The following is a 27,827-nucleotide window of genomic DNA, read 5'->3' as shown; positions in this document are numbered from 1 at the left end:
AAGTTAGTTGAAGTAAACTCCACTCCAGCGTGGAGCCCCACATGGGCTTGAACCCACAACCCTGAGATCATGACCTGAGCTGAGATCTAGAGTCGGATGCTTAATGGACTGAGCCACCCAGGTGTCCCTTTCCAGACCTTGTTGGAGGGCGTACATCTCTTAAACATTTGGTAATACTATTTGTGTTATATAGCCTATATTTTTTCACTCATCAAGAAATCCTAGTACTCTCTTCATGCTAGTAAATGTTTACTGCAGAGTATTTCTTTGGGTGGTGTCGGCACAAAGGGTGTCCTCAGGTTCCCAGGGTCAGGCATTTAACACTGGTTTCCCCTCCTTGCTACTCAGAACTGTATTGCATGGTGTATCTCTTCGCATGTATCTATGCACACTTGTCTGATTGTTTCCACAGTTTAAACACCCAGCAGTAGGCTGTCCAGGTCAGAGGGCACCCACTGCCAGCTCACGTGTGGGGAGTCGGGCTGGCTCCTGTATGGGATGCCCCTTGCCCTAGTCCTTCCCACATGTTGGGTGTCCCACAGGTTAGGCATTGAAACTTTTCCCCCATTGTGTTAGGTATAAAAACAAATTTTTTTTTAAATTAAAGATTTTATTTATTTATTTGACAGAGATCCCAAGTAGGCAGAGAGGCAGGCAGAGGGAGAGAGAGAAGGGTAAGCAGGCTCCCTGCCGAGCAGGGAGCCCGATGTGGGGGTCTATCCCAGGACCCTGAGATCACGACCTGAGTCGAAGGCAGAGGCTTTAACCCACTGAGCCACCCAGGCACCCCAAAACAATTGTTTTAATATGCAAAAGAAAATAGATTTCCGGGCACCTGGGTGGCTCAGTGGTTAAAGCCTCTGCCTTTGGCTCAGGTCATGATCTCAGGGTCCTGGGATCGAGTCCCGCATCGGGCTCTCTGATACCAGGGAGCCTGCCTCCTCCTCCTCTCTCTACCTGCCTCTCTGCCTACTTGTGATCTGTCTGTCAAATAAATTAAAAAAAAAAAAAATAGATTTCCAAAGTTCTTTCTTTGTTATGAGTAGGATTGCTTGCCCATTGGCCTTAATGCTAAAAAGTGAGTGATTCCGGAGACCGATCAGAGGCCAGGTGAAGATCGCCTGGCTGAAGGGGAAAAAAAGGAAGAGCTGCCTCCTCTGGGTAGTCAGAGGTTTAATCGGTAGTCAGGCCATGGAGGCGTGGAGGCTGTTGGTGAACTGCCAGGCAGGGGCTGTTGGAAATGTGGATTGTGTCTCACTTTTGGCAAAGTGAGGTGTAGAATGCTGTTGTAGAAATGCCAGGAGACGTCCGAGGGAGAGAAGCTGGTAAAGTGGGCAGGTGCCGCATAGACGGGAGGGGAGACCCCACGGTTAAGGAGGAGGATTGGTAGTTGAGCTCAGGAGCCCTTTTTTTTTTTTTTTTTTTTAAGATTTTTAAAAAAATTTATTTATTTGGCAGACAAGTAGGCGGAGAGGCAGGCAGAGAGAGAGAGGAGGAAGCAGGCTCCCCGCTGGGCCGAGAGCCTGATGTGGGGCTGGATCCCAGGACCACCGATCTCAGGACCTTGGGATCATGACCTGAGCTGAAGGCAGAGGCTTTAACCCACTGAGCCACCCAGACGCCCCTCTCAGGAGCCCTTCTTCTTCTTTTTTTTTTTTTTTTTTAAAGACTTTATTTATTTATTTGACAGAGAGAGAGAGAGCACAAGCAGGCAAAGGCAGAGAGAGAAGCAGGCTCCCCACTGAGCAAGGAGCCCGATGCGGGGCTCGATCCCAGGACTCTGAGATCATGACCTGAGCCGAAGGCAGAGGCTTAACCCACTGAGCCACCCAGGCGCCCCTCAGGAGCCCTTCTTAAAAAAGGGTGAGATCTGTTTGATCCTCTGGGAAATGAGATCTAGTCTCAAATCCTTTTTTCTTTTGAAATTTTCTTCTTTTTTAATGAGGGTAAGAAGAAATTCTTGAAGGGGTTGTGAAATGGATTTCTTTCATAAAACCATGAGCCAGCTTTTGCAAGCCCAAGTGGGCAGAGGGGATGAGGTGGGAGAATTCACTTGCTCCTCATAGTCCTGGCAGGTACCGAGACCAGTGCACACTTGCGGCCGGAGACACGGGCAGTCTGGGGTCGAAGCCGGCCCCCAGAGGAGGCAGAGCAGCATCTGGGTGTCACATTGTGGTGGGACGTAACCACGCCCACTCCACCATCCAGCTCCCAGGACTGGGCCTTGTTTCCTGTTCCCGCATGTCCCAGTCCCCTCGGACTCAGTAGGTGGAATCTGCACTCGCCCCTCCTAGTTGTTGGAGCAGTTGTTTCTAACCTCATAGCGTCTGCTTTGAGATTCTCCGGTTGAGGTTAACAACCGATCATAAATTCGGAATCAGTCGCATGGTTTATCCATCCAGGTCACACATTAGCATTCAGTTAGAAGCAGTAATATATACTTGGAGTTGAGCTTTTAGGAAAACTCAGAGTCCTTTCTGCCCTCAGCCCCGCTTGTCTTTGAGGCCTCCTAGTTGGGCATCACAGGTGTGGTTGGGGCTTGGCAGGTCACTACTGTGCTTCAGGAGGCTCATGCTGGTGGCAAAGTCTAGGTAGCTTGTAGGGTGTAATCAGCAGGTCTTAGTTTCTGCCCCTCTTCTGAGGACTAATAATTGACTTTTTTATTGGAATAATGCTACCCAGTTCCTTTATCAGAGGGTGACTCCAAGGATGTTTGTGACTGAGTTACCTTGTTGTGATGTGTTGGCCTGGTGGGAACTGACTGGCAGGACAATTGACTTTCCAAGATGCTGGCACAGAATTCTCTAGAGACTCACCTTTTGTCCTCAAGAAACCATTTGGTAAAACAGACAAGCAGTGCTGTGGTCTGTCACCTGTGGTCCTCTAGGACCTTTAGGCTTTTCCCAGCACAGCAGGGGTGAGCAGGACACTTAGAGAGTGTGGTCACAGTGAGCTGCCCCCTTTCTCCCTTCAGGTGGCCATGAACATCCTCAACAGTGGGCGGTTCAGCATGGGCAGCACTGTGGCCGGGATGCTCAAGAAATTGATCGGTAGGTAAGTCAGGGACAGGAACCTTTTGTGCCCCAGTCTTGCCCCTGCAGCCCCCACCCCAGCCTGGACACTCTACCGTGTCCTCACACAGGCCACTGCTAGGCCGGGCCTTTGGACGGACAGACAGCCCAGCTGCAATTTAAGATTCGGACTTTGGTTTAGACCAAAAAATGTGGTCAGTCTGCCCCCAAGTGGTTCATGTTCCTTCTTGACACTCCTCTGTTTTACTCACAGAGGAGGCGGGGAGCGGGTGGTCTGTCAGAGGTCAAGAGGGGTTGCTGCTCTGACCACTAGGAACAGAGCTGCTTCACAGACATCTGGGGGTGAGCGAGCCCTCGGTGCTGATTCAGGGGGAGACTCAGTGGGTGAGGCGTGGAACTCTGGTCTCTCAGCCTCAGGATCTTCCCTTTATGTTTTTTGTTAGCATACCTGAAGCCTAGACTTTTTTTTTTTTTTCCAATGAACTTAGAACAGCCCTGTAGGGTTTTTGTTGGGTACAGATGTCATTACCATCTTAGCTTTGTGAAAGCAACTGCAGGGAAGGGCACGGGGCCCTGACTTTTAGGGAGGGGGGGTGGCTCGTGTCCTGGTCATGTTTATGAAGTTACTCAGAGGCCAGGTGGGGACAGGGAGGCTTTGTTTTCATCTCTTAGTTCCATTTCATAGATGAGGAGCCTGAGGCTCAGCAAGGGAAAGTGATTTGCCCAAGGCTACTCATCTAGGCCCAAAAGCTGATCCTGTCAGACTCCAAACTCAGGGCTCGCCTCACTGTGCTGAGCTGCCATCAAGGCCCTGAAGTGCCCTGGGCCTCTGCTTCCCCATCGGGAAAATGCCTCCGTGCAAGAGCTTCTTGGGGGCTCTCACAGTTGGCCTGCCCCCAAAGGATGGCTCTTGAGGAGACTGACTGCAGGGGGCAGGGGGCTGGCATTTGCCGGCGGCCGGCATTTGCCGGCGGCCATGTTCTCTCGGGTGCTTTACACACGACAGGCTGCCCTCCTGCTCTGGTAGTGGACGGCTGTGACAGGCATGAGCCTGCTCCTCCTGCAGGGGGCCTCTGCGCTCGGCGCCTCACTCACACTGCAGCTCTGGCCGCTTCGGCAGCAATGCTGTGAGGTGGGTGGTGGTGGTCAGGGATGGTAGCTGCTCGGCCTGGCCCACCACCTCACCTGATAAGAGAAAGTGCCAGATTCAGGCCTGATGGTAGACTCTGTGCTTCTGTTCCTGTCTGCTGCCATAGGCCCGCCTGAGCAGGAGAGGCCTTGTCTCTGACAAGACGCGCTAGGAAGGGGCAGTGCCGTCTTGCGGGGTGTCTGGTCTCAGCAGACCTGTTTCTCCTAGTTCTTGCCTGAGCATTTGCAGGGCAGTGAGGATAGCCTTGGGAAAGCATTTCAGGATAATGAGAAAATGGTTATTTTAATGACTCTGATCTTCTTCAGAAATGACTGCTGCATATGCCTGCACAAGGAAACAGTTCAACAAGAACCTCAGTGAATTTGGACTGATTCAGGTACCGAAGGCTATGGAGGGCGCCGCATGTGTTGATGACACGTATGGGCACAGAAGGTGTGCTTCTGTGGCCTGTGGTGGTCACTCCCGCTGTGATTCGGAAGAAGACAAGATAAAGCTTTATTTAATGTGGCTCCCTGCCGGGAAGGCTGGGTTTGGTGCTCGTGGGCATTGAGACTCCAGACTTTATTACCTTCTCTGCTGGCTGGCACATCTGGGTCTCACCACATGCAGATTATTTCCTGATTGTGTTTTTTCCTGAACACACTAGGAGAAGTTTGCCCTGATGGCTCAGAAGGCTTATGTAATGGAAAGCATGGCCTACCTCACTGCGGGGATGCTGGACCAACCGGGGTTTCCCGACTGCTCCATCGAGGCTGCAATGGTGAAGGTAATCCCTGCCCGGCCTGAGAGACCCAGAATGGCTCTTTAGCTGCGGCCTTTCAGACCCCGTGTTCCCTGCCACCTTCCTCTTCTTGTTCACTTATAGGTCAGTTTATCATTGATCCAGTATTTATGACGTCCCCACCATGTGCCAGGCATGGCCCTAGGATGCATCTGGGGAGGCCAGCATGGCACAGGAGAAACAGCAAAGAACAGTGCCCAGTTGAGTCCCCAGCACAGTTTGTGCCAAGTTGTCACCAGTCGATAACAGATGGAGAAAATACAGGCCATGTGTTAAAATTTTCCATCAGTACACAGCAGCGGCCGAGCTTTCTTGGGAAGGACTTTTACTGTGGATGGACGGCCTTCCACTTTTGTGTGTCCCCCGCAGCCAGGTGTGGGGCCAAGCAGCTCACGCACGAGCGAGCTGTGGGTGAATGGGGCTGGGTGGGCAGGGTTAGGCCTCCCGGAGAGGAAGTCTGAGATAGGTTTTAAAAGGACAGGAGTTGGTGCGCCTGGGTGGCTCAGTGGGTTAAAGCCTCTGCCTTCAGCTCGGGTCGTGATCCTGGGGTCCTGGGATCGAGCCCCACATCGGGCTTTCTGTTCAGCAGGGAGCCTGCTTCCTCTTCTCTGTCTGCCTCACCACCTACTTGTGATCTCTGTCAAATAAATAAAATCTTTAAAAAAAAAAAAAAAAGGGACAGGAGTTTTCTCCATGTGGCAAGTATGGATGGGCCCCTTTACCCCAAGAAAGCCTCAGATGTAGGAAGAGTCTTGAGGGGACACGGATAGGGAGCCACGGCTGGTCCCCGTGGAAGGAAGAAAAGGACCTGCCCTAGTCCACCCCATGAGACTATGACAGGGCAGCTGGGTTAGTCTGGGTTAGTCTCACCCTGGAGCCAGGTTCCCCACGCCGAGCCTCCCACTCTCTGCCCAGCCACCCTGCCCTGGCTGCAGTCCCCCTTGTGGAAGGCACTCAGCACCGCCGGCCCCATGCTAACCATGTCCTGGCCCCGTGGCAGGTGTTCAGCTCAGAGGGCGCCTGGCAGTGTGTGAGCGAGGCCCTGCAGATCCTCGGGGGCTCGGGCTACATGAGGGACTACCCGTATGAGCGCCTGCTGCGGGACAGCCGTATCCTGCTCATCTTCGAGGTGAGCCCGCCGAGCCCCCACCAAGCGAGTTTATCTGTCCTTCCTCACGCCTCACCTCCCAGGGTGGAGGGGAGGCCGAGGGGCCAAGCGAGTGCCCTTCCTACTGAGTCTGCGCTTCTGGTGGTGGGACAAGCAGAGGTCTCAACGGGAGGCCTGGCTGTGCCTCCAGGGCTCACTCTGGGTCTGGCTTTCCTCCTCAGGATACTGAGGCAACTCAGCAGTGTCCTCTCCACAGGCTTCCCCAGCCCGGACACCTCCCTCTCTAATCGCTGCCACCCTCCGTGGGCTCACAGGCCTAAAGAGGAATTCAGTGTGGTGGGGTGAGGTGGGGGAGACCCTGGGTGGGGTCAGAAAAGGGGGTTGGGGCCACAGAGAAGCCTTTGAGGAGCTTGGGGTCTAACCAAACGGCCTGAGTGGGGGAATACCTATGCAGTGAGGGCCTGAGCGGCACCTCCCCCTACAGTGGGCTGGGGTCTCAGGAAGCAAGTGCGCTTGGCCCTCGGGGGCAGAAACAACTGCGGCCTGGCCCGGGGGAAGGTAGTTTGGGCCAAGGACAGGGACGTGGAATGTGCCAGGCCCAGATAGGGCCTTACCTGCTGGCACTGGGTAGAGCAAGCCAGTTTTTGTGGCAGCAGTGGCTGGTCCTGGTACAGGGGAGCTGGGGCAGGTTCTAGGAGAGTTGATGGGGTGGGAGCAGAAGGTAGATGAGAAGGGGAGACAAGTAGCCAGGCTGTGGAGGTCCCTGACTGATAAGCAGAAGAATTTGGATCTTCTATGCAGGCACTGGAAGCCGTCAGAGCAGGGTATGACTTGAATGCTTTGCCATTCTGGGAAATTCCCCAGGGCTGATGTTGGGGTGTGCGTTTTGCAGAGGCCAGGTGCCTGCAGCAGAAAAGAGGGGTTGACTTCAGAGGCTGTGGCGAGATGGATGGAGTGTTAGGATGGTCGTAGGGAATACAAGAGGCAGACCCGTAGACACTGCTTGGAGCCTGAGCAGCCGGGATGGTTTCTGAAGGGCACCTTCAGAGTGCCTGCAGGTGGGGCCTGGCTCCCCAACTGGGGTAAGGCCTCATGGCTGCTCTCACTCCTGGCATGCCCAGCAACCCCCTCTCCCCCCGCCTGGCATCCCAGCCCTGCAGTCCTCTTAGAGGCCTGATGGGATGTGATGTGACCATCCTGAGGGCACAAGGGGCACTTTCCCAAGGGCATGGGGGACGTGTCGTGTCCCTGCTGCCCCAGGACTGCTGCTTCTGAGTCCCTTTCCCCTCAGCCCTGTTGAATTGGTCCTGACTGTGGGGGGACAGAAGGTTTGAGGGCCATGGAGCCCTTTGTGTGAAACACATGCTCTGGGCTGGAGACTATGCAGGACCGGGCCCACCTTAGCCTGCAGGCCTCCAAGCTCTTCCTCCCATGGGAGGCCCCTTCCCCTCAGCCTGATTGAATTTGGTCCTGACTGGGGGTGGGGGGTTTGGGGATAATCCCAGGTGGTGAGCCATGTGCACAAGGACAGCAGCTAGGAGAGGTGGCCCTCTGGGTATGGCTGTGTGGCACTGGGGAGCAGCCAGCTCTCGTCCTCTACAACCAGTGGCTTCCCTGAGGAATATAGTGGCACCCACCCAGCATTCGCTGCACCTGGGCACCGGCACCCCTTCCTCCCGGGGAAGGTGGTTTCTCCCATCATAAAGAAGCCAGAGTGGAGGCTTACAGAAAGGAAGGACTCCTGCATCACTGGTCAGAGAGAGGTGGTAGATCCTGAGGGAGGCCACAGCTGTCTGGCCAGGCCCTTGTTTGTCCCTTTGGGAGTGGTTGCCAGTGTGTTGCTGTCACCTTCTGGTCACAGCCCTGCTCCCAGGGTCACGCTGCTTCCAACGTGGCAGCTTCCATGGCACTGAGTGGGCAGTGGGGTAGCCTAGCCAGCTGCATGCACAGCACAGACAGGGCCATCCCAGTGGGGCCAACATGACTTATCTTCTGGCCACAGGGAACCAACGAGATTCTCCGGATGTACATTGCCTTGACAGGCCTGCAGCACGCCGGCCGCATCCTGACTGCAAGGATCAAGTAGGTGCCAGCCCCGCCAGCTGCTCCTCACGTCCCCTCTGCCCATCAGAGGTCCATCCTGGGGCAGCAAGGGCAGGGTGTTACCCTGTCCTGGGATGGGCGTCGTGGAGCCATGCAGTGCTCAGCTCAGTCAGAGGCTGGCTGGAGGGAGGGAAAGAGACAGGAGCCTTAAAAGCCGGGCTCCAGAGCTTGGCCTTCACCTGAAGGTGATCAGAGGGGCCGGCTGCCTCAGGAAGCCCTCACTGCTCTCCTCCCCTGGCGGCTCCCATCACCCACACTGCAGGGAGCTTTGTTTTCAGAACCTAGGGAATGAGAGCTGTCCCTCCAACAGGCGCTGGGCTCCAGGGCTACCAACCACAAGACCACTTTTCTTCTTGCACTCTCCTGCTCCGCTTGACCCCCATCATGGGGCTGGAGCAATTAGAAATCGCTGCTGGCACCTGGCATGGGTTGCTCAGGGCGTTTTGCAGACTCCTTAACCCTGGAGCACCCCCGGGGTGGGGGTGGAGGGGGCTGGCTATGACTTACTTGTGGAGAGCGCTCTGTGTGGCTCTACCTCAGAGACCAGCTGTTCTCTGACGGAGGTGGTGGGGTGGTCTCAGGCATCCAGCAGGCCCAGGGCCAGGTGAGACAGCACCTAGGTCCTGAGTTGGTCCCTTTAATGCCTTGGACAGTCAGAGGGAACAGGTACTAAGAGGAATGCTGTTGCTGGGCATTGGGAACCAGCAGTGGGGCCTGAGTTCATGGGGCCATGGGCTTTCTGCAGAGAGCTTAAACGGGGCAACGTGACCACTGTCATTGAGACCGTTGGCCGAAGGCTGCGAGACTCCCTGGGCCGAACTGTGGATCTGGGGTTGACAGGGAAGCTGGGAGCGGTGCACCCCAGTGTCGCAGTGAGTGGGGACAGATGGCATTACCTCCCTGCCCCTGTGTGGGTATCACCTTCTAGAGGGCTGTGACCAGGGCATTGGGGAGGATGGTCCAGCCTAAAAACAGAGCCTGGGCCCCAGAGCCCCAGCCGGGTGGGATGGGCACCACAGGGAAGTAGCACTAAGTGGTCTTTCCCCTGGCATACTAGGACAGTGCCAACAAGCTCGAGGAGAACGTGTATTACTTCGGCCGCACTGTAGAGACATTGCTACTCCGCTTTGGCAAGGTACCCCGGCCCCTGCCACATCTGGGGATGGCTGGCCCTCCAACTTTGGGGTCAGGGAGATGGGGTGTTTTGCCAGGTGTCCACCTCTGGGACCAGGCTTAGAAAGAGATCTTGGTCACCATGGAGGGGTAGGGTGGAACTGCCTGTCCCAGGGGCCACTTGGGTGGTGCCTTCTCAGTAAAGGGAGGTTCCTTGGAGTAGGGAGGGCAGCCCCATCTGGGCCCAGATCTAGGGCCCCGTTCTGTGAGGCTGTTGCTGCTGAGGGTAACATGAAGCACAGTAAGCAACAGCCTGTGGCCTCAGCCAGGTTTCTGGGACCTGGTCTTGGCTTGACCCATGCCCAAATCTAGACAGAAGGGAAAACAGGCAGCCAGCGAGCCAGGCTCTCACCACCCAAACGGAGAGGCAGTGTTAGCTTCCTTTACTTTCTACTTTCTAAGACTCATGAAATGAGTCTTAGAGATGGCTGAAGCTGTGCCCGGGGAGGGAAGTCCTGGGTTGTGAGTCTCCCCGTGGGCTCTGTGTTCACAGACCATCGTGGAGGAGCAGATGGTCCTGAAGCGGGTAGCCAACATCCTCATAAACCTGTATGGCATGACGGCCGTGCTGTCGAGGGCCAGCCGCTCCATCCGAATGGGGATCCGCAACCATGACCACGAGGTGAGCCTTTCGTGCCAGCTTTGTCCTCTGAACTTTAATGAGGCCTGTGGTTAAGGGAGGGGGTCAGTGGGCGGCATGGCCCAGTCGGGACAGGGAACTGGGCAAGTCAAGGGCCTCAACCCAGGTATGGGCCCAGGCCGCCAGCGGGTTTGCTGAGTTGTGGCCATGGCCAGCACTGGTGGTCCGTTCCAATGAGAAGGTCTGTGCTACTCAGGACACAGGGCCACTCGCTTTTGTCTTTCTGCCTGCGGAAAGAGGGATAGGTGAGTAATGGGATCCCAAAGTTTGTGCGTTCACCCCCATCTGCCTTCCTTACCCTCAGCGGCTGGAATGCAGTCCCTGAGTGCCTCCTGTGTGCTGAGTCTTGATATGCATTGTCCCACAACAGCCTGTGGGAACTAGGATTACGTTGGCCTTCCTGCCACAGAGGAACCTGAGGCTCACAAATGTTGAATAATTTGCTTTTGGGGACAGAGCTGGTTGAGTCAGGGATGGAATTAGAACCTAAGACTCTGATTCCTGCGCCAGGCCTTTTGACCTCGGCCAAGTGGCTGAGTTTGGCTGAGTTTCTCACACACCAGAGAGGGGGTGTCCTAGGTCATCATCTTCAACCTTGGTTCTGACAGGTTCTGCTGGCCAACATCTTCTGCGCAGAAGCTTATTACCAGAATCTCTTCACCCTGTCCCAGCTGGACAAGTGTAAGTAGTGTGGCCTTGAGTGGGGGGCGCTGAGTGCAGGTGCCTGTTGACAGCCAGGCTCCCAGGGCCTGCTGGCTGCTCACAAACCTCTCCCTTGAGTGAGGGCTAGTAAGGTCAGGTTCACCTGCAGGATGGCCTGCCAGACAGTAACATGTACCTGCAGATGAAGACTGTCAGAGCCCACAGGCGTGGCCCAGCCTGCCTGACCTGAGTCTGGCAGCTGCCCTCATAGCAGATAGCCCAGGCTTTGGCTCTAGTTGTGCAGGGGCTTGGCTCCTGGGGCTGTTCGTACCGTAGTCACTTCGCCATGTCTGAAAACGTCCGGCTCAGATTCCTCTGACCTTTACAGTCGTTTTGGCCTCAGGGCCCCAGGTCATGTGTCCCCTGCTATAGAGCGCGGCCGTGTTGCCAAGTGATGGGAGGAGAGGAGCACATAATTCTGTGCAGCTCCTGGTTCCGGGTGCTGGCATGTGTTGGTCCATGCTGTGGCGGGGAGACGGGGCTGCTCCTCTCGTAGGCTTGACTGGCAAGAAGGTCCTTCTCCAGGCCCTGCTCCCATAGGATCCAGAGTTTTTAGGGATTAACATGATGAGCCCTTCATTTTCTAGAATGAAGCCCTAGCCCTGTTTCTCCTTGCAGCCAGAATCACTTTCTGGGGCTGTGGAAGTGGAGAGTTACCTTCAGGGTTCCTTCACAGTTGGTGTGGGCTTTTTCTTTTCTTTTTTTTTTAGAGCATCAGCAGCAGCCCCAGCAATATTTGTTCTCACAAACCTATTTTTTTTTTCCTCCCAGATTCTCCAGAAAATCTAGATGAGCAGATTAAGAAGGTATCCCAGCAGGTCCTAGAGAAGCAGGCCTACATTTGTGCCCACCCTCTGGACAGGACATTCTGAAGCAAACCAACAGTGTTCCCTGCTGCCCCCAAGCCATGGCCAATCGATGGACAACTTTCTCCAGCAGATGGAGCACTGGGGTTATTTCTTCCCCATGTATACCAGAGGGGCCTTCTGACCTGAGGGTACCTCTTTAGGCTTTGCCCTGGGGGCACTGCTGCTTGACCTGGTCCCAGGTTCTAAAGAGACAGAGTGAAAGAGAGAACGCAGTTGGTGACACCTGGGATATGAGGGGCTTCCGCTAGTTTCGGAGACGTCACAGTGGCGACAGGCTTATGGCACTGGCTCTGTGGGAGGAGTTTGACAGGGACCTGTTTGAGGCATGGAGAGCCGCTTCTGCTAAGCCGCACGTTCTTCTTGTAGACTGTGCATTCTCCAAGAAACAGCCTACAAACTAAGTGGAACAGATGCATTTAATAACAAAAGATATAAAATGCACGGTTTGTGTTTACCCTTCTAGCCTTTGTGCTGTACTGATCCTGTTTTTCCTCAGAACCCTGAGGCCCTCCCTCTGGTGATGGCCTCCAGTGCGTTCTGTCCTCACCCTGCAGGAAGAGGGTCCTGAATGCTGAGGACCAGGTGCCCAGGCCAGGCTACAGTGTCCTGGGGATTACTGAGCCCGTCTCTGGTCTTTCTTAGGTGATGGGTACAAATTACATGGTCTGGTACATGACAGTATACACTCTTTCCTGCCTGGGGCGTTTCTCTGCACAGTCTGTACAGAGCTTGGCCTTCATTCCTGAAAGGGGGGACAACGCAGAATCATGAGGTGATACTAATAGGCCTTTGCATTTTTCTGGACTCCTTTCTGCTCTTGCTTGCCAGATACAGTGGGTCCCAGTGTGCTCACGCAGGCAAGCTTGGAGCTTTTGTCTGGATTCGGGGCTGTTTGGGGCTCCAGAAAACCCACCACAGATGTTGTCTTGAGGTGGGAGGAGAAGGCCAGACTCTTTCCTTTCCCTTCAAGTACAGTCTATCTGGTGCGCAGACACCTCGGCTGGCCTTGGCACTTTGCCAGGGACTGGATAACTGATCTTCAAAAGGTAAAAGTTGACAGATCTTATGACATCAGAGCTAACCTTCTTAAGTAGTTTGTTGGCAAGAAGAGTACGAATCTGGGACGGTACAGGGACCGGAGGCTGCATAGAGTGCCTTTGCCAAGGAAACTTGGGAAGCAGCTCTCTAGCCCCCACGTCCTGGGAAAGGGGACTTCGCCATAGGCCCTGTGGCATGGGCACCCCTGTCAGCAGCTGGTTTTCTCTTCATCTAGCCGAGTTTCAAAGGCTGAGACCCCTGGTTCACATCTTGTTTCCCAGTTGCCATTTTCGAGTTTTCTTTAAGCATGGTGGGGAGGAGAGGCCCCGGCTGCCAGACGTGCCCAGGGAGCGCGGGCTGGGAAGGCCTGCAGGGAGCCCAGCGGCAGCACTCGGGCCAAGGAGGCAAGCCTGGCATTACTAGGCCGGGCCACCCCAACAGGTAACAGGAGAGCTTCAGGCAGCCCCAGAGCCTGTTCTGAAGGGAGGCAGCAAGGGCCAGCAGATGGAGCAGGGGGGACAAATTTCAGCAGCTTGTCGGCATTTCCTCCTGCTTCATGGAGCTGTTATCAACCTCGGGGGTTGGGGGAGGAAGGAAATCCATTTGTTTATCTGCTCTGGCTTTCAGGGAATGGTTTCTCTGGCAAACCTTGTCACTAAATTCTTTGTCCCTGAATGAAGTTTCTGGTAACCAGCAAATTTGGGTTCTCTGTCAATCTATAAATGGAGACCCATCTTTATAAACAGAAGGCTAAAGGGACCCATGCTTCTAGACTCCCTCCCTCTCTCTCACAGAGGGCGATGGCAACATCATGGAGCAGGAAGGGAGTCAGAAGGTCCCAGAGGTGCCCAGAGCCTCTGCCCCAGCTGTTGGCCAGGCATCTAGACATCTTGCCTGTTGAGGCCCAGAAAGCCCTTAGACCGATTTCCCCACTTACATGTTTTATAGCTAAGAAGCCAGGCCCAGAGGGGCCCCCTGGCTGGCTCAGTTGGGTAAGTGGCTGGGCTCTTGTTTATGGCTCAGGTCCCAGGTTTGGGCCCTGTGTCAGACTCCGCACTCAGGCTGGAGGATTTTCTCTCTCCCCCTCTGCCCTGCCCCCGCTTGCACGTGCACTCTTCTCAGAGCATCTGCTGTGGTGCCAGAGACCAGGAGCAGTGAAGGGACTCACCCGTCACACAGCAAGTTAGTACTATGGCTCCAGCTAGAATCCAGGGCTCCGAGTCCCAGCCCAGCACATTAATGCCTGCCCCATTCTGACTCAACTTCCTAGCTTTAGCGAAAACGAAAAGGCCAGGACGCCAAGCCGCAGAGACCCTGACTGCCCTCGTTAGGACGCTCCGCCTTGCAGGGGCCTCTGTTACCTGTCGCAGGCCTCCGCGCTAGAGGAGGGGGCAGCTCCAGGAAAAGTGGGGGCTGCCTATACAGGTCGAAGTCTTGGTGGCGCCGGTCCCAGCCCCACCGCTCTCGATCCAGCATGGCAGCAAACCCGGCATTTTCCCTCCACTCCTACACAGAGAACACCACAGTAAGTAAGGAGGGAGGTCCCCGTGGACACTCCACCTGAGCCCCCACTCTGCCCCGTGGACCTCTTTTAGCTCTGGGACAGTGCTGACGGGAGGCATCCTCAGGTGACAGTCGCTTTCCGGGCTTCTGTGAAGACCTGTCAGTTGGAATCCATTGGCTGTGAGCCAGGCCTGGCGGGATCTCTTCTTGGCTTTCTTCTCCTCCTCCTCAGAGTCCTGAGGCTCCACCATGGCGGAGAGGTACTTCTGGGAGTACGTGAATCTCTTCCTTGGCTCCTGCAAACGAGGGGCAGACATGAAGAGGGAAGGGCTGGTAGCAGCCACTGCTGGGGTGGACTGGCCCTCCAGTCTCCAAGCAAACACTGGAAACGGTGGCACATGGGAGTGACCGCATAACTAGACCGTTCAGAATAACTGAACTGGGAGTCATGTTCGTGTTCTCTTCAACAGAGGAACCCTTCTCCAGAGCTAATGCGTTAGAAGCCTAAGCTGAGGTATTTCCTTCGGGGTGACAGCAACGAGCTGCTTTCTAGAGGTAGGGGCCTTGCAGGTGTTTGCAGCAGGGTACACGGGAGCCTATGCTGAGCATCTCTCAGCTCTCCCTCGTGTGTGGGGGATTCCCACAGGGTGTGGGAACGGAATACCTCTCCCCCCAGCACCTGGTCTCCTTCCTCTTGCTGCTTGGCTTTCTGGTGCACGCCAGAGCGCCCCTGCTGCCTCCTATGTTCAGATGAGGAGCGAGCTCCCTGGATTAGCCAATTACTATTCTGTCTGGAGTATAAGCACGGACTGTCTGTCTCTCTCCCTGGGCCTCGCACTCACTTTGGCCATCTCTCGATACAGCTCCTTCTTAGCAAGCTCTGTGGAATTCAGGGTCTGGATACTGTAGTTATAAACTGCGTCTTTGGCTGGGGCTGAAATTCGGATCACCTTCACCACAGACTTTGAAGGCTTCTTGCCAAGCTGGTAGGCTCCAGTAATATTTTTCTGAGGAAAGAGACACCAGTCATTACACACAGACCCCTCAACGCCAGCTGCCGGCTTGCGGTGAGCAAGGTGATCTGTGGGGCACGGCCGCAGTGTTCAGGGATCACGTCTCGAGCTCTGGAGCTGCTGTGCCATCACAGAACCTACCAAAAGGTTCCCATTTCTGGCCCTGTCCAACGTGGTGGGCAGGGCCAGAAATGGGATTTGCCTAAGGCCAAAGTAACTAGAATTCACAACACCTGGCCACAGATAGAATTTGGGGCTTTGATGGTCAGAAGTGGGAGACACTTCATGCTTCTGTGGATATACAGGGGAGATGGTGACCTCAAGCAATAAGAACTACCCTCCCTGCCCCCAGTCAGCTTTTAGTGCTGACTACACAGGAAGTATCACCACCTTTCCAGAGCCCCCAAGACGGTCTGTCAGCTTCCTTTGTGAATGAAAGCTGCAGTGAAGGTAGAGAACAGAAGGTGGCTGGGACCCCGAAGAGAAGGAGTTGCATTCTTAAGCACTGTGCAGTGTTGCTTGCCCGCCACTTGCCTATTAACCTTCAGCAAAATCACCATCTTTTGCTTTGGGAAAAAAAATTTTTTTTAACCGAAAATGGTAACCTTGACTCACATTAACCACGTCTTTAGGCCAAACCCAAGTGTCTTGACTTTGTAATCTTTGAGGAATTTCTGTAAGAGAATGCAAAATAATCAAGGAAAAGATTCAAAAATCTGTGATTCACACACAGGAGAGAAAAGTCAAGGCAGTTTGAGAGCAACAGGGTCTGGAGGCAGAGGCAGGCCACAGATCCTTGGATGAGGGACAGGACTCCTGCCGTGGAGCCCCTTCAAGAGGACTATGCCAGAGGGGCCATCTATGCTGGAACCTTGTAATGGCACACAGAGCTTCAGTCAGAGCAGTGAGTATTCTGTCCAGTTTTTCTGGTTGTTCTCAATTGGGGGGGGGGGGGGGTCTGAATGAGCCAGTCTCCTTTCATAATTAGTGCAAGTCCCCTGCTCCTTCCAAACCTTAGAGCTAGAGCATTACAACCGAGACCGATTTCTCCTTTCATGGTACTTAATCCTTAGAGTTTATTTTTTTTTTTAAAGATTTTATTTATTTATTTGACAGAGAGAAATTACAAGTAAGCAGAGAGGCAGGCAGAGAGAGAGGAGGAAGCAGGCTCCCTGCTGAGCAGAAAGCCCGATGTGGGGCTCGAACCCAGGACCTCGGATCATGACCTGAGCCGAAGGCAGCGGCTTAACCCACTGAGCCACCCAGGCGCCCCAATCCTTAGAGTTTAAAATGGACATTCTGACCAAAAGAGACCACGTGGTGAGGTGAGAACAGTGGTCCACGGTTGTTCCGGACACCCGGGATTCCCGGCCCTGGGACTGAAGGCTGCAGGGAAATTTGGACTCGCAGCCAAAGGAACTAGATGCCTGAGAAGTAGAACCAGCATAAAAGACCACAGACACAAACTGAACAGAAGCCAAGCTGTTGGAAGAGATGGGATAAAAATTCAAGGCAAATGTAATAATCAGTCTTAAAAGCAGCAGACTAAAGAAACAGTGCATATAAAACACCAAAGTTGAAATAAAGGACACAAGCAAGCGAGACACCCTGCAGAAGTGGGGCAGCTGTAGAAGGAATGAGTGAACTGGAAATGAGCTTGAGATAAAATTAGAAAGCCTGAGTTCAGAGACTGGGAACCGAAGTGGAAACAATCCAAATAACAGAAGTTGAGAAAGGAAAGGGAAAGCAGTAGGAAATTTTAAGAAAGAAGGAGCCTCAGAAAAGAGAACAAAAATTCCAAGCCTGGGCACACTGTTAGTGACAGGTAAGACCACAAAGTTAAAGACAAACTCTGAAAACTGCCAGAGAAAGAGCAGGCCACCTGTGCAGGTAAAAGTACCAGACTGGCCTCCAATTCCACAGCAGCAGAACTGTGAACAAGCACTTGAACCTAAGACTGTACACCCAGACGAGACGGCCCTTCCATTGACAGCAGTGCGTCAGGTGTACAAGGCTTGGGAGGTTTACACAGAGACTTTCCTTGGAAAATACACTTGGGAAAAAGTCCAAAAGGGATGAGGAAAACCCAGGAGTATTTGGACAAAGGTAGCAAGTGATGGTGTCTGGTATCCTAGTGGTTTTTTTTTTTTTTTTTTAAGGTTTTATTTATTTATTTGTCAGAGAGAGAGAGCAAGCACAGGCAGACAGAGTGGCAGGCAGAGGCAGAGGGAGAAGCAGGCTCCCCACAGAACAAGGAGCCCGATGTGGGACTCGATCCCAGGACACTGGGATCATGACCTGAGCCGAAAGCAGCGGCTTAACCAACTGAGCCACCCAGGCGTCCCTGGTTTTCTTGTCTTAAAGGGACATGGAAAGTATAATGATCTAGAACTGAAATTGGAGACTGAATATATAAAAAGGACAGTAGGGTGTGAGTAGGAAAAGATAAAAAGGGGTATAAGTGTGCTATTGGTCTTATAAAGGAAATTTAATATAAAAATTCTCAGAATTCAGTAGGAATATATAAAAATGAATATGGTCTTTAGGACAACCACTTTAGAAACAAGATAAACTTTTAAATCAGAAAAAAAAAAAAAACCACCACCCTACCCTGTCAAAAGAAACAAACAGGAGAAATTTAAAAGAAAGTGAGGTGGTCCCTCAGAAGCCCAACCTAACAATATTCTCAGTAAATGGGTTGTTTGCCAATTAACCTCCGATTTTTTTTTTTTTTAAGCTAAGAATATGTTGTCTACAAAAACTGCTTTAGGGGCGCCTAACTGGCTCAGTCGGTAGAACATGCGACCCTTGATCTCAGGGTCATGAGTTCAAGCCCCATAGTGAGTGTAGAGAGGACTTACAAAAGAAATCTTTTAAAAACAGCTTTAGACAAAAAGATAACAGGGTTGGAATTAAAGGGAGGAAGAATATAAAGTAGGCAAAAAGGAATCACAAAGCCAAGACATAAACGTGGTATTCTTAATATCAGAGCACATAGTTCAAGATAAAAATCTATCAAGAGGCACAAACAGACATTGTATGTTGAGAAAGAGAGCAAGAAGGTGTCACTGTCAATGAACATCTATGCACCTAACAATGTGGTCTCAAAATATATTAAGCAACAGCTGACAGCATTGCAGAGAGAAATGGACATCTGCTTGACATCACAGGAGAGCAAGCACTCGGGATTTGAGGGGCCAAGAATCTGGAGAGAAGAACCGAATCCTTTTTTTCTCCAGTACAGTTTGTTCTCAAGGTATTTGCTGATTCCTAAATTGCCAATGAATGAAACAAATGAGGCAGATAAAAAGAACCCAAGCAGGAAAAGCAGCTAAGAGGTTCAGATGTTAACCAGATAATATGGGAACATGTCACCATACTAGGGAAACAAAAATTGGATTTCACAGTGTGCCAAGGAGGAAGGCCCATGGTTACACCCTAAGCTTACAGTTCAGAATTCAAGAAAATCTATGCTTTAGAAATGTGGGCAAAGAAGGGATAAACCTGTTTAAGAGAGTTTGTCCTTTGTCTTGACAGAAGATAATTAAATCCTCTCTGGTGGAAGATTTCGGGAGCCTCCACAATTTTTCCTGTGCAGTGTTCAGCATTTAGGAAATACCCCGAGACAATCTACTGATTCAATACAGTCCCTATCCAAATTCCAATGGCATTTTTCACAGAAATAGAACAATTGTAAAATTTTTATAGAACCACAAAAGACCCGGAATAGCCAAAGCAGTCTTTGGAAAGAACAAAACTGGAGGCATCATTTCCTGATTCAGCTATATTGCAAAGCTATAGTAATCAGAACAGTGCAGTACTGGCATAAAAACAGACACATAGGTCAATGGAAGGAACAGAGAGCCCAATAAAACCACATATATACGGTGTATAACAAAGGAACCAATAATATACAATGGAGAGAAAGGACAGTCTTTTCAATAAATGGTGCTGGGAAAATAGGTCATACCAAAAAAATGCAGTTGGACCACTATCGTATGCCATACACAAACATTTTAACTCAAAATGTTAAAGACTTGAACTTAAGACTTGAAACCACAAAGTTCCTAGAAGAAAACAGTAGGTAGTTTGCTCCTTGACATCAGTCTCAGCAGTGATTTTTTTTTTTTCTGGATTTGACAACAAAAGCAAAAATAAAGAAGTGGGACTACATCAAACTAAAAACTTCTATCCAGCAAAGGAACCGATCAACCAAATGAAAGGCCAACTTACTGAATGGGAGACGGCATTTACAAGTGGTATAACCGATAAGGGGTTTGTACCAAAATAAAGAACTAGGACTCAACAGCAAAAACCAAAAAACAACAAAACACACCTGATTAAAAAATGGGCAGAGGAATGTGAATAGGCATTTTTCCAGAGAAGAGATACAAATGGCCAACAGGTAAGTGAAAAACTGCTTAACATCATTAATCATCATGGAAATGGAAATCAAAACCACAAAGAGATTTCACCTCACACTTGTTAGAACTGTTATTAAAAAGACAAGAAATAACAGGTGTGGACAAGGAGAAAATGGAACACGTGTGCACTCTTGGTAGGAATGTAAATTGCTGCAGCCACTATGGAAATAGTAAGGGTCCTCAAAAATATAAAAATAGAAATACCATGTGATTGAGCAATTCCACTTCTGGGTGTTTATCTGCAGGAAATAAAAACACTAACTCAAAAAGGTACATGCACCCCCATGTTCATTGCAGCATTATTTACGACAGGCAAGACATGGAAGAAACCTAATAAGTGTCAATGGATGAAAGGACAAATAAGATGGGGGGGGGGTTCGTGCATGCATGTGCGCACACGTGTGTGTACATAGTGCAAGGAAATCTTGCCTTCTGTGGCAATATGGATGGGCTTTGAGGGCATAATGCTAAATGAAATAAGACAGAGAAATACAAATATTGAGTGACCTCACTTATTTGTGGAATCTAAAAAAATACGAACTCCTAGATATACAACAGATAGGTGGTTGCTAGAGGTGGGGGGGGGTGAAATGGATAAATGTAGTCAAAGGTACAAACTCCAGTTATACAATAAGTAAATCACAGGATGTCATATATAGCATGGTAACTATAGTTAACGGGGCTGTATTGTATATTTGAAAGTTACTAAGAAAGTAGATCTCAAGATAGAAGTTAATTGGGAAGAAGCATGGTACTTTCTAGGTTGATGGAATCATCTATACCCTGATCTGTGTAATGGTTTCATAGGTATGTACATAGATAAAAATGAAGGAGGCTGTATACCTAAGATTCATATGGCTTACTGTATTTAACACATACATCTAAAAAGTAATACCAGAGACAAAAGGACCTATCATATTTATAAAAGAAATCAACAGGCTAAGGCAGTCTGAAATTTGTATATATTTAAAACATAAGCTTGACAGATATAAAGCAAAAACAGATGATAAACCTATAATCATATCTGGAGATTTTAACAGACTTCCCCTAGAACCTGAGAGAAGAGACAGAATTTAAAGATAAGGATATAGATTTGGGAAAGGAAAAAAATTTTAAAAAATGTTGGTGTGTTTGGAACACTATCAACAACTACAGGATACTTTTTTTTTTCAAGGATTCTGGAACATTTTCCAGGATTAACCTATTTTGGACTGTAAATCAAATATCAACAAAGGATAGAAATTATACAGAATATATCCTCTGATCATGCAGTCAAGGTACAAATGAGTAACAAAAAGAGGTAACAAAAATCCTAAAATGTTTGGAAATTACACAGTATACTATTAACTAACTCATCAAAGACAAATGAAAATGGAAAATAGAAAATTATTTTTAACTAAGTCATTATGAAAATATGATATACAAAAGCTGGGGGATGCACTTAATGTTCATAAGTTTTTAGCTAAAATGAATACATTATAAGGATTCATATCTGAAAATTATCTAAACGTCCATCTGAAGAAATTAGAAAAAGCAGAGCAAATTCGAGCCAACAAAAGTAGGAAGGAATAAGATAGAGATCCATGAAGTAGAAAATAAATGTACAATATGGAAATTTAAAAAGCAACAGATAATTGATTCTTTGAAGAAAATAATGCATTTGTAATTGCAATTTCAATGAAGATCTCAAATACCCATAAACAAACTAAAGTATAAATAGCAACCTGATCTGACTGCATTGGCCTTATATATCACTGGGGAAGGGATGGGCTTTTAAGCCAAGTGCTGGTACTGTTGAACATGTGGAAGAAATGAAATTAGATTCCTACCTTCATACGAAAAATAAATTCCAGGGGTCCCTAGGTGGCTCATTCTGCCTTCAGCTCAGGTCATGATCTCAGGGTCCTGGGATTGAGCTCTGCATTGAGCTCCCTGCTCAGTGGAGAGCTTGCTTCTCCTTCTCCCTCTGCCCCCAGCTATTGCTCTCTCTCTCTCGCTCACTCTCACTCTATCTCAAAACATAAATCTTTAAAGAAAAATAAAGTCCAGATAAATTCAAAATTTAAATCTGATGAACAAAAATTTAAATCTTCTTAGAAGAAAACACGGAATAGTTGTATGACTTTGGGGTAGGAAAAGATTTTAAATAAGGCAAAACATTTAAGTCATAAATGGAAATTTTACAAAATAACTTTTGTCCCTTAAAAGACAGCAATAAGAGTGAAAAGAAGTCAAGCACCAAAAGAAGATTTGCAATGTTTATAAAATGCCATTGTTAGCACTGAGAACATTAAAACCACCTAGAGTTCAAAGGAACACATTTACAGAAGAAGAAATTATTAAATTTCAAATAGTAAAAATATATTGAATAAAAATATATTCAACTGCAGTAGTAAACAATGCAAAGTAAAACCTTCATAGAGACTATTACACATTAGAGACTAGCAATAATTAAAGTCTGACTATAAGAGGTATGAGCATGGAAGTAGGAAAACAAAGTTATGCATGGTTGGCAGGCATATAATGGTCTAAACATTTTGGAAAATAAAGTATTACCCAGACAAGTCAAAGTACAATTTAGCAATTTTTTTTTAAGATTTTATTTATTTACTTGACAGAGATCACAAGTAGGCAGAGAGGCAGGCAGAGAGAGGGAGAAGCAGCCTCCCTGCTGAGCAGAGAACCTGATACGGGGCTCGATCCCAGGACCCTGGGATCATGACCTGAGCTGAATGAAGGCAGAGGCTTTAACCCACTGAGCCACCCAGGTACCCCTAATTTAGCAATTCTAATCCTAAGTAAACCTCTCAAAACAATTCTGCATGTCTATGTTAAAAATATGTAATTACATTGTTTAAATAGCAAAACATAAGAATATAAATGCCCATTAATAAATTGTGTATAGGTGTGTGGGTGGCTTAGTTGTTATGCATCTACCTTTGGCTTGGGTCATGATCTCAGTGTCCTGGATTGAGTCCTGCTGCTTCCTCTCCCTCTGCCACTCCCCCTGCTATGCTCTCTCCCTCTCTCTCTTAAATAAAAGTAAAATCTTAAAAATAAATAGTAAACAAAGGATAAAGTGGACACAACTCCCCAAGCCCGCCCCCCCCACTACACATCATAGCAAATAGAAATAAGTAAAATTGTAGTTAGGAAGGAGGAAGATAGGACTTCCAGGATGGTGGAGTAAGGAGCTTAGTCCTCTCCTCAAGAAACAATAAATCTGGATGAAATTGTCAAAAGCAACCACTGGAAATTGTCCAAAGGCATACAAAACATTTAGATATGTTTACTCATAAAAATGTGCTGAACTGGGCGCCTGGGTGGCTCAGTGGGTTAAGCCGCTGCCTTCGGCTCAGGTCATGATCTCAGGGTCCTGGGATCAAGGCCCGCATCGGGCTCTCTGCTCAGCAGGGAGCCTGCTTCCCTCTCTCTCTCTCTCTCTCTCTCTGCCTGCCTCTCTGTCTACTTGTGATCTCTCTCTGTCAAATAAATAAATAAAATCTTTAAAAAAAAAAAAAAATGTGCTGAACTTCAGGAAAGCACAGTAGGAGTTTGTGTCATTCTTGCCACCCCAGGGCACTTAACGGCAGTAGTTCTGCGGGGGCACGCCAGTCCTGAAAATCCGCGGCTGCTCTGCTCACTTGAACGTAGACTTACTCAATTTGAACTGCAGTTTGGCAAACCCCATGTGCGCAGCTAATTATAAGCAACAATAGCAATCGCATCAGCAAAGAAACAGAGCCGTCCCCCTGCTCAGCAGGCCTGAGGTTGCAATCCTATATGCGGCAAGCAAATTAATCAAAATTTAATGGGGAGATAGAGGAAATGAGATAGCCATAAAGGACCTTGACATGCTCTTCATACATCCCTTGCTGACTGCTTGCCTGCATATGCAGGGGAGACATGAGAGGGCCTGTGAAAAGTCAAAGCCAGAGCCAACTTTGAATGCATGCCCCTACCCTACCCACACACAGATCCACTCAAACAGGTTGGAAACCTGGCTGGCTAGAGGTGCGCAACTTCTAACCATTTACCAGCTGATCACTGATTGAAGCAAACATGGCGGTGACTCCAAGGAAGCCAGGCTTAAAAATAAAAAGCAATTTTAAAACCAGCAAAGAGGGGTCCCTGGGTGGCTCAGTCGGTTAAGCAAGAGTCTTGATTTCGTTTCAGGTCATGATCTCAGGGTCATGAGACTGAGTCCCATAGTGTGCAGCCTGCTTAAGATTCTCTCTTTCCCTCTCTCTGCCCCTCCCCCCACATTCATGTACACACACACACACACTATCTAAAAACAAAACGGATGCCTGGGTGGCTCAGTTGGTTAAGCATCTACCTTCAGCTCGGATCATGATCTCAGGGTCCTGGGATCAAGTCCCACATGGGGGGGGGGGGTCCCTGCTCAGTGGGGAGTCTGCTTCTCCCTCTGCCTGCCACTCCCCCAGCTTGTGCTCACTTTCTATCAAATAAATAAAATCTTTAAAATAAAAGTAAAAACAAAACCAGGAAAGATAATCAGCTTGCTACAGACCACTGAGGAAAGAGATTCCACATATTTTGTGCAAGCAAGTTATTAATAAATAACAGCCACCACCATCACCCTTAGGGAGAAAAAGCAGAATCCAGAGCTGCTGCAATGCATTTCCGATGTCTAGTTTTCAACCAAAAATTAGGAGACAAGCAAAGAAATAGTAAAGTGTAAGCCTTAATTCAGGAAAACATAGCAGTCATTAGTAACTGTCGAGTGAATTCAGCTGCTTGACTTAACAAAGACCTCAATGCAGCTGATACAAAAGCTAACTAAAAATTATTTCAGAAATTTAAGGAAATATACAACGAGTCAAGAAATGGGCAATCTGAATAAAGAGATATTTTCAAAAAAAGCTATATAAAGACTGAAGTTGTAAAGTACAGTAACTGAAATGAAAAATTCACTGGAGGGACATAACAGATTTAAGCTGACAATCTGAACCTAAAGATAGAGATTATCCAGTCTGAGAAATAGAAGCAAAAGAATATTTTTTTATATTAATAGTGCCTCATGACCTGTGGGACATTGTTAAGTGAGCCAACATGCACAAAATGGAAGTCTGAGAAGGGGCAGAGAAGGAGGAGCAGAAAAAAGTATTGAAGACATTAAGGCCTGAAAGGTTGACCTACTGACCTAGGGAAGCTCAATGAACCCGAAGTAGGGTGAATCTAGAGAGATCCCCACCTGTACATATTAGAATCAAACAGTTGAAAGAAAAAGACAATGAAAAATCTTAGAGCAAGAAAAAAATGACTCACCATGTATACGGAAACAATATAAATAATGGCTTAATATTCATCAGAAACAATAGAGACACAATGTAATGGTATTTTCAAAGTGCTGAAAGAAAAAATATTCTCAGTAAATATCAAGTATTCTATGTCAAGCAAAACCCATCTTTCAAAAGTAATAGTGAAATAAAAATATTCTTTGATAAAGGTAGAATTTGTTGGTAGTGACCTGCTTTATCCGATATACTAAAGGAGGTCTTTTGAAATTGAGAATAAATGACACCAGATGATAACTAAAATCTACATTAACAAAATCACTGGAAAAGATAAATACACGGTGAATGTAAAATTGTATATAAACATTTTTCCTTCTCTCAAATTCTAATCTGGAAGACATGATTGCATAAAACAATAATAAAATTACATTTGGGGATTGTTTTATACACACACACACACACACACAGTAACATAACAACATATAACGATAACAGCATAAAGGAGGGGGAGGAAATGGAACTATATTATAGACGTTTCTACATTTTACCCTAATAAAGCTAGTAATAATCTAAACTAGATTGTGATTAAGATGGATATAATGGAAGACTCCTAGAGAACCCACTAATAACTTTTTTTTCAAAGACTTTATTTAATCATTTGACGGAGAGAGATCACAAGTAGGCAGAGAGGCAGGCAGAGAGAGAGGAGGAAGCAGGCTCCCCGCCGAGCAGAGAGCCTGGTGCGGGTCATGATCCCAGGACCCAGAGACCATGACTTGAGCCGAAAGCAGAGGCTTAACCCACTGAGTCACCCAGAAACCCCACTAATAACTTCTTTAAGGAAAAAATTCAATGAAGAAATTAAAATGGTACACTAAAAATACCTGTTCAACACAAAAGGAGGCAGTAAAGAAACAAAGGATCAAAATCAATATTAAATATATTTAAGAAACGACATAAATCCAACCTTACCAATAATTATATTATGCATAAATGGACAATCAACCAGCAAAGTTTGTCAGACTGGATTTTTTAAAAAAAGATCCAGCTATCTGCTGTTTAAAATAGACACATATTAGATGCAAAGCCACAAACAGTTTGAGAGTCAAAGAAGGGTGAAAAAATATGTAGTATGCAAACTGGAAGAGAGCTGTTGTGGCTACATTAACATAAAACAAAATGGTTTTTAAGAAATGTTACTAGAAACAAAAAGACATTTCATAATGATTAAAGTCGGTTCATCAGGAAGATATAAACACAAACATATATAACAACAGAGCCCCAAAATATAATAAACAAAAATGTACAGAATTGAAAGGAGAAATAGATGATTCAGCCATGAATAGAGACTTTAATACCTCAATCTCAGCAACTGACAGGACAACTAGAAGGAAAATCAATGACACAAGACTTGAACAAACAGAGCTGGCCATTATGTAACATTCCTCCCAGTGTTAGAAGAATATATATTTCTTTCAAGCCTAAGGATGGATCTAGGCCATAAAACAAATTGTAATAAATTTCACAGGACAGGGGCACCTGGGTGGCTCAGTCATTAAGCATCTGCCTTTCGCTCAGGTCATGATCCCAGGGTCCCGGGATTGAGTCCTACGTCCAGCTCCCTACTCGGCTGGAAGACTTCTCCCTCTCCCACTTCCCCCGCCTTGTGTTTCCTCTCTTGCTGTCTCTCTTGTCAAATGAATAAATAAAATCTTTAAAAAAAATTCACAGGACAGAAATCATACAAGGTATGTTCTCCAATCACAACAAAATTGAATTCTAAATTTCTAAAAGCCATAATGGAAATGACTAAATATTTCGTGGTGAGTGAAAATGAAAACCAACAAACCAAGTTTATGGGCTTCATCTAAAGTAGTGTTTGGGGGAAATTTGTAGCTGTACCTACATGTATAAAATAAAAAGATCCAGATCAAAAACATAACTTTACTCCTTAGGAAACTAGAGTCACAAATGGAACCCAAATAAGCAGAAGAAATTACAGTTTAGAGCAGAAAAACATGAAATAGAAAAATAGAGAAAATGAACAAACTCCAAAAATGTTCTTCAAAAAGACCACCACCATTGGCAAATCTTCAGCTAGGATGACCAAGAAAGAGAAAAAAGATACAATTAGTAAAATCAAGAGTGAAAGAGGGGACATTCTACTAACTTTATGGAAATTAAAAGAATTATAAGAAAATTCTATTAACTACCATATGTCAGCAAATTAGGCGACTTAGATAAATGGACTGATTCCTAAAAAGACACAAATTATCACACCTGTCTTAAGAAAGATATCTGGGGGCACCTGGGTGGCTCAGGGGGTTAACCTTCTGCCTTTGGCTCAGGTCATGATCTCAGGGTTCTGGGATTGAGCCCCGCATCAAGCTCTCTGCTCAGCAGGGAGACTGCTTCCCCCATCTCTCTGCCTGCCTCTCTGCATACCTGTGATCTCTCTCCCTCTCTCTGTCAAATAAATAAATAAAACCTAAAAAAAAAAAAAAAGATATCTGAATAGACTTATCACAAGTAAAGGGATCAAATTAGCCATTTAAAATTTACTCACCAAGAAAAGCTCAGGCTTAGATGGCTTCACTGGATAGTTCTACCAAATACCAAGAGAATGAATGCCGACATTTCACATATTTCCAGAAAACAGAAGGGTAGGAAACACCAACTCATTTTACAGGGCCAATACTACACAAGTACCGATGTCAGACAAAGCTATTACAAGAAAAATACAAAATATTAGCAAACTAAATTCAGAAACACAAAGATAAAAGATCATGCGCCCTGACCAGGTGGGATGCATCCCAGGAATACAAGATTGGGTTAACATCCAAACATCAAGTAATGTAATACATTGTATAAATAAAAGAGAACCTCAATAGAGGCAGAGAAAAAAAAGGATTTGACAAAATTCAACATTTATTCATGATTAAAAACAAACTAAGACTACAAGGAAGCTTCCTCAACTTGATAAAGCACACCACAGTCCTGCAGTTAATATCTAACTTAACAGTCTAAGAT

At 47.9% G+C, this 27,827-nt stretch overlaps 2 protein-coding genes across 2 annotated transcripts in view; one reads left to right on the top strand and one right to left on the bottom strand.

The window, feature by feature from the left end:
• The window catches only part of ACAD9 (acyl-CoA dehydrogenase family member 9), a 42,751-nt gene extending 30,731 nt beyond the window's left edge, over positions 1-12,020 (top strand). The window contains exons 9-18 of the mRNA XM_047743491.1: positions 2,975-3,050; positions 4,488-4,558; positions 4,829-4,948; positions 5,964-6,092; positions 8,074-8,153; positions 8,920-9,046; positions 9,232-9,309; positions 9,841-9,969; positions 10,596-10,668; positions 11,461-12,020. Coding sequence (XP_047599447.1) covers positions 2,975-3,050; positions 4,488-4,558; positions 4,829-4,948; positions 5,964-6,092; positions 8,074-8,153; positions 8,920-9,046; positions 9,232-9,309; positions 9,841-9,969; positions 10,596-10,668; positions 11,461-11,561 — 984 coding nt within the window. The 3' untranslated portion in view covers positions 11,562-12,020. The remainder of the gene's footprint in view (positions 1-2,974; positions 3,051-4,487; positions 4,559-4,828; positions 4,949-5,963; positions 6,093-8,073; positions 8,154-8,919; positions 9,047-9,231; positions 9,310-9,840; positions 9,970-10,595; positions 10,669-11,460) is intronic.
• CFAP92 (cilia and flagella associated protein 92 (putative)) overlaps positions 9,965-27,827 on the bottom strand; it is a 99,069-nt gene continuing 81,206 nt past the window's right edge. Inside the window, exons 17-20 of the mRNA XM_047743485.1 lie at positions 14,942-15,106; positions 14,183-14,395; positions 13,958-14,102; positions 9,965-10,214 (exon numbers count right to left, since the gene is read on the bottom strand). Coding sequence (XP_047599441.1) covers positions 10,180-10,214; positions 13,958-14,102; positions 14,183-14,395; positions 14,942-15,106 — 558 coding nt within the window. The 3' untranslated portion in view covers positions 9,965-10,179. The remainder of the gene's footprint in view (positions 10,215-13,957; positions 14,103-14,182; positions 14,396-14,941; positions 15,107-27,827) is intronic.

Source organism: Lutra lutra, chromosome 1 (assembly GCF_902655055.1).
Source record: "Lutra lutra chromosome 1, mLutLut1.2, whole genome shotgun sequence".
Classification (NCBI taxonomy): domain Eukaryota; kingdom Metazoa; phylum Chordata; class Mammalia; order Carnivora; family Mustelidae; genus Lutra; species Lutra lutra.
This window is presented reverse-complemented; position numbering and strand designations above follow the sequence as displayed.